Source organism: Necator americanus, chromosome II (assembly GCF_031761385.1).
Source record: "Necator americanus strain Aroian chromosome II, whole genome shotgun sequence".
Taxonomy (NCBI): domain Eukaryota; kingdom Metazoa; phylum Nematoda; class Chromadorea; order Rhabditida; family Ancylostomatidae; genus Necator; species Necator americanus.
In genome coordinates this window covers 10,484,908-10,491,311 of record NC_087372.1, presented here as the reverse complement: position 1 = coordinate 10,491,311, position 6,404 = coordinate 10,484,908, and the positions used below count along the sequence as shown (strand labels likewise).

The 6,404-nt window shown below is 39.8% G+C and overlaps 2 protein-coding genes across 4 annotated transcripts; one reads left to right on the top strand and one right to left on the bottom strand.

The window, feature by feature from the left end:
- Window positions 1-272: 272 nt before the first annotated feature.
- On the top strand, window positions 273-3,182 carry RB195_017409 (uncharacterized protein; the record flags this gene model as incomplete). 2 transcript variants are annotated; one of them, XM_013441198.2, is made up of 4 exons in its annotated part: window positions 273-405; window positions 471-640; window positions 2,791-2,961; window positions 3,045-3,182. In XM_013441198.2, the coding sequence occupies 4 exons, from the start codon at window positions 273-275 to the stop codon at window positions 3,180-3,182; spliced, it is 612 nt and encodes a 203-aa protein (XP_013296652.2). The 2 variants fall into 2 exon arrangements, with proteins under 2 accessions (XP_013296652.2, XP_064040281.1); XM_064184400.1 differs by lacking the exons at window positions 273-405; window positions 471-640.
- Window positions 3,183-5,298: 2,116 nt separating this feature from the next.
- RB195_017408 (uncharacterized protein) lies at window positions 5,299-6,324 on the bottom strand (the record flags this gene model as incomplete). 2 transcript variants are annotated; one of them, XM_064184398.1, is made up of 4 exons in its annotated part: window positions 5,299-5,382; window positions 5,469-5,626; window positions 5,746-5,891; window positions 6,191-6,324. In XM_064184398.1, the coding sequence occupies 4 exons, from the start codon at window positions 6,322-6,324 to the stop codon at window positions 5,299-5,301; spliced, it is 522 nt and encodes a 173-aa protein (XP_064040279.1). The 2 variants fall into 2 exon arrangements, with proteins under 2 accessions (XP_064040279.1, XP_064040280.1); XM_064184399.1 differs by lacking the exon at window positions 6,191-6,324 and having other exon boundaries at window positions 5,746-5,836.
- Window positions 6,325-6,404: the final 80 nt, after the last annotated feature.

Sequence of the window (6,404 nt, the reverse complement as noted above, 5' to 3'; positions counted from 1 at the left end):
AAACTTAACAATCAGCATCAGCTGTCTCTAGCTCCTGCATTCGGAGTAATTAATTGTGGATTTTTTCTGTCAAATTTACACTATTTAATGATTTTGCGACCAGAAAATGACGAAAATAACTGCACATGTATAAATAGGACATAAGTTCTTACAAAAAAGCAAGGCAGATAATAAATATCCTGTGTTCTTGCAGTGGTCCCTGGGTGTATCCGCCATTGGTTGGATATATGGCTCTAGCGCTGCAATTCGCTAGCTTATACATATCGTTAACAATGAGCGTGAATAGGCTGATTTCCGTTAGTTTTCCTACCAGATATCCAAAGGTTTTCACGCCAACAACTGCCGCAGTCATAGCTGTCCTAGCCTGCATATTCGCATTCTCTACCAATTCCGCATTACTAGTAGGTGAGTGCACTAACAAAGGACGCTAGTCCGAAGTTCCCACTGTGGTTATAAAAAACTCTTTGCAGACGAATGCAACCTAAACTTCAGAAGGGACATAGGAGGATTCTCTTTTCGAGACACTGATTGTGGTCGGTTATTTTCAACGTACATTGATGCGATATACAGTATTGCTTTGGTGTTAATAGCAGTACCTCTCGACATCACATCGCTATTTATACTAAGGAGGATTTCAAAGGTATGTTGGCATGTTGATAATGGCTGAAGCTCCAATTATTCTTTAATATGAGATATCATTGTCAGTCACTACCTACCAGACTTGTCTGGGAGGAGAAAAACACTGACTTGGCACATCGGCTAGCCCCCGCAAGTCATTGTATGTGCCAGCTATATGTTCGTAAAAGCTAAAATGATCTGAACTGAAGCACATCCCAGGCGGATTGAATAACGCCAGACACTTTATCCTTCTCTATCTTTATCCTTCTACAACCACTGAGGCAACCGTTACGTGTTCGTAGCTACTAGCTCGTAGCTTCACGCATGTTCTTTGTGGGAAATACATTATTTCGACGTACTTTCCGCTCTTTGCGAAAGTGGATTGTTCATGGAGCTCGTTCTGGAAAACACAGTTGGGTAGCAAAACAGTCAGAAGATAAGATATTAGCCGTAACGCATTTGGTGTGTTCTCGCATTTCTCTGTTCGACATATGTACTCTACACAATTGCGTGCAGTTTTGATGACATAATCTACGATGTGCTTCGAGTGAGGTGGAAAGTTTAGATTTTGCGAGTTCGTCGAGGTGCTCCTTCACTCAAATGCATAGTTTGCGTCTCGTTTACCCTACGTCACCACACGACCTGCACGTGATAAGATACACTACTCCTGATGTCATGCAATCGCCCTCTATGCCTTATGGCCAAACCACGCAGCGGAGAGATGTACTGAGTCGATCACACGTACGATTAAGTACCATTTGACACCTGTGGACCTATGGTCTACCTACCACCTATGGTTCGCTGGTGGTGTTTTCTGCTTTCTGCCTACTTGGTCATATCATCAGATATGTATGGTAGACAGAACAAATCTTCCACTACGTGGGAGCTTCAAGAAGGATGTCGTGCTTGTCGAGCAACAACTTCAGTTCTGTACCCATTGGGTATTGCCACTAGATGAGTCAGATTTACAAACTCTATCTTTTCCTGGCTACTCGATGCATCATTGTCGCCGTCCTGTACATGCTACCTATAACGGATTTTCTTATTTTGCTGGGATGTGCTAAAAGATACTGGATTGATATACTTTCCTTTTCCTTTTCATTTTCAAGATGCGACACAATTCGAAAGAAAATTTGTCACTCGATAACACTGTGTTATCCTTGTTCTCTGATTTAATTAGGTGTTTTTTTGTCAGATCACTGAAAAGTGTCAAATGAACAAATTGGAGCATTTTCGACACCAATTGCGGGATGCGTGACAGCTCAAAAGATTGGCGCTGTATATTGGTGCCGCTAAATAAAAGGAGTAAAGCGTGGAAGTAAAGGCCGCCATTATCCTTCGAGTTTCGATATTGGGAATTTTGATCTCTAAGAATGGGCACACACTGATCAACCTAATAATTATCTCTTCCTCTGGAAGATCCTCTCTTTCCTCTTTTTTCTCTTTCAAAAGCAAAAGAAGCCACGAAGTTATCAACGGCCTAACCTCTGTTATTGTTCTTTATTAGAGGAGGGTCCTACCACGGTGACACGATGCAGACCTGTCAGCAGCGCAGAACGAAAGTCACAATTTTATTGCACGTAGGTGCTCACAGTGCCGAATACGCCTTGCAACACAATTACAATTAACAATCAAAACTTCTGAACCGGATCGGAGCCAGTCCAATACAATCGGTTGCAAGGCACAAATAAAAGGAAGAAAGTAGAATGAAAGAGATTGATGGCTGGATTGATGGTTTCAGTTATAGGAAGGAGTAGAAAGATTGCGCAGCATCTAGATTCCTAATGAAGGACTAGTCTTATATCATTTCCATCCGCTCTCTTACCGCCTATTCCCGAAGTAATCACAGGTAGTCATAGGTACTTATTGAATGAAGTAGATCAGTACACACTGCTTCTTTGTCAATGTATCGTAGTTGATGCGCGACCGCTTCAAGTCTTCTCGATGGCTTCCAGAATCGACCTCCTTTCTATTTTTGATATTCTACACTTAGTGTATAGAAAAAATAACCAATATTTAAATTTTACAAGGGTAAGAAAGAAGAGAAAGTGAAAAGAGAAGTGAAAATTTTTCTTTAGAGAAGAGTGGCGTACACACGGATACTGCAGAAGGAAAAACCATGGTTCATACAAGTTGGTATTTATGGATAAATTATGCTTTGCATTTTTACAGATGTTGGTCAAACTGCATTCAACGGTTATTCTTGAGATTTCAGACGTTCATGAATTCACTGCTATTCGCTGTAATGTTGGCTTGTTTCCATTTTACTTCATTATTCCAAGATCAAGTTATCCAATTCTTCTTAACTATCGTTACCTGGGAGATATGGTTGATGTCACCGCAGTAAGTGCTTTGCAATAAATAACATAAATAAATATAATAAATAAATTTGTTCACTGATAAATTGAACGATGTGATATTTTCAGAATCGTTGGGATTATAGTGCAGAAGGACTGCCGGAATGCATACCTGAGATTGATGAGAAAAAGAAAGAAGAAGCAAGTGGATGTATTTTTCACGACATTCGCAGCCAATCGGTCTACTATGCTGATCAAGGGAAATAAGTAATTGTCTCGGCGTGTAATCTGCATATTTAGTGAAACCGCGATACGGTGCATGGATTCCCAACTGCATAATCGGGTCAGAATGAACTAACTTATGCAATCTACTACATGGACGGTTGCACTTGACACAATTCGGTTTTTTGTGGCGAAGTGTGCCGCAGGACTCCTTTTGATAGAAACTACTGGGCTCTTTTTTAACAGAACACAATTTTAACTAGACATCACGCAAAGAAATTTAATAGGTAAGACTCGGCTATAGAGATAACAAGACGCGGTAGGGATTTCTAACTTGTCTGTTAACTTAGAAGGTGCTCCAGTAGTAGTTGAAGTATGGAAATCGCAGCAGAAGGGAAATACTATTACACGCAAAAAAATTCATTAAAAATGTGACAATATAATGAAATGTAGGAGTTTTTCATGGTGCATTTGTCTTTTCTCTTTGGGAAAAATGGCCAAAGAATATACGGGGGCGTAGATTGCAAAAGCAGGTGGGGTTTCCATCATCTCTCCCCGCATCACTGTAAACGGACGGCTTCGAAATTCGATTCCTTACGACGTCCTCTATTGCGACGCGCCACCCCCCCCCCCCCTCTCCCCTCCCCCCCGCGCGATTCGTCGAAAATCTATTCGGACGCCCCGATAGACAATTCATTTCATTCGACGAATCGCAGGCGGGGGCGGGGCGCAAGAGTGGCGCGTTGCCGTAGATGACGTCGTGAGGAACCGCAATCTGAAGCCGTTTGTTTATAGTTATGCAGGGCGAGATGAGCGAGATCTCACCCGTTTTGGCAATCTATGCCCCCCCCCCCCCCCTATAGTCTTTGGCCGTCGAAAACCTATACGACATCAGATTCGTGGGGTGATGCCTTCAAGGAAACATAAAGCTTTGTCCGTCATGTAGATCGAACTAACGAAAATCCTTCCTGGTTGAAAGATTTCCACGATAATATCGACTAATTCCGAGACGATTCTGTTTATCATGTGAATATAAGTAAACATTATTTTTCGTTTATTTTTTGTGTATTGTACACAATAAGTTGTATATATATGTAAATAAATAAATAAACACAATAAATTGTATATATATGATGACGGGGTTATTTTTTTACGTGTGTATGTATGTGAAACAAAACTCAAGAAAGCAGCAAACGGGTTTAACGGTGTTAGAAATGTGCACCGGCTCCAGTAACCACCAGGACAGAGCGGGTCGGTTCTCATGGCATCGAATTGGTGAGCCGGCACCAAAGAGCAGTAAAAAAAAGAGTGAGACGGGTCTCATGATGTTGGATTAGGACGCGGAATCCCCAGAACGGGATTCCACGATTCGGAATTAGTGCAACGGCACAATTTTTTTTTAAGTAGAAAAAATGGAAGTTATGGGAAAAAAGAAAATGGGAGTTATTTTTGCATCGGCACCCAGCAGATATTCGAAGCGAATATATGAAATAGTAATTGGGATAATGTGAACCTTTGCATAGCCATGATGCGTGCGTAATGTTTCACAATAACATACTCCTCCGTATGTATGTATGTTAGTCTTCATTTGCATGTCTGCTTTACGTAACTCTAATTATTTTTTTGAAGTCCTAACTTTAAGAATTAGATAGATGTTTGACTACCAGCCAGCACCTTGCAGATCTAACATGAGACTCTTGTCTTTATTAGAATGACGATCACGTGTACATCGTTTCATTTTAGTACATTATTTAAATTGCTGGAAAAATAAGAGGAGCAAAGCTCTTCCTCTTAAAAAAAATGTCTTTAAATTGTAGCGGTATCGGAGAAATGTAGGTATGAAATCAGATTTGAACATTCTCTTTTTCAAATGTAATAATGACAACTTCAGTAAAAAGACCACGAATTCCTTCATAATACAAATTATACAATGTTTCTGAAGAGCGACAAAAGCCAAAAGGTGGAAAATCACTCTAGATCCCATGACAGAAATCTCGAGAAAATCCTCTTTTCTAGTTTTTATTGAAAATTGAAAACGAAGGAGCTGAGCATCAGCATAAGTTTGACGTATGGCTCCAAGTGGACGTTTAAACTGATAGCTGCAATATGGCAGTCCAGGAAGAGTTCCAAAAATTAAGAAAACAGCAGATAACGAAAGTAATCATGGATGAGAGATGACTACGAATGAGAATAGAACGTTTAGAAATAAAGTCCAAAATGCGATACCAGTGGTGCCGCGGTATACCTTAAAATGAGTTCCTTTGTAATAAATTCACTCATCCAAAATTCATCACTAAAGACTAGGCAAACTTTTTGCGTTTCGAAACGTACCCCTTTCAATACGCTGCTGTCAAATGATGTAATATTATGTAACCAGTAGTCAACAACAGAAGAATGATAGTTTAGTTTTTCGATGGGACGTATACCTTTGTCAACATTAGCTTTGACAGAAAAATAATTTCTGGCCCGTGGATTAAATGATGACCATCCTGAAAAGAAGTCTCTAGAAGTACAAACATACATACTAGCAGTAATTTGTTACTATTCACATTTATTGCATTTCATCTATTATTCTCTATGAGCTTGAAGAATTAACGTTTCTACCCACCTTTGTACGGTTCCTTTCCATAGACAAAATTCAGAATGCTTTCCTCGTAAAATTTGTCGATAATTTTTTCATTTTCATCAAATTCTTTCATGTTCCTCCCGTTGAAAAATGCCACGTCAGCAGAGTGGAATGAAAATGGTTCTTGGCTTAAAAGACTCTTAATAGATAAAAACAAAAAAAATCCCAGAGAACACTTGTTTTAGTAAAACATTCTATAGAAGTGCAATTTCTAAGAAAAAGGTTTTTAGAAGCTGAAAAAAGTCTATAAAACACCGTAAAAAAATGGTAAAACATGGTTAAAACACATGGACAGAGTAGAACTCCTTATAGGAAACAAGCGAGAGTTTTATTATTTGCAATCAAGTCTTTAGAAGTACCAAAGATATATGGCTGTTGTGTTGAATTACAGGAAGTTTTTAGGTCCAGTCTCTCTTATGTCTCTCACACAGCGGCCCATGTGACAACATCATCATTACTTGCTCCGCACCACAGAGTCTGACCTACTACACGTTGTAGGTGTTGATTCCTCACATGATTATTGTAGCCAATGGATCTTGCGTTAAAAATGCTTAGAGGCATAACCCCACGAATCTGAAGCGGTATGGATTTCCGGTGGACAAACTCCACACGTGGTCGGAGATTGTGAAATCACGGGAGAT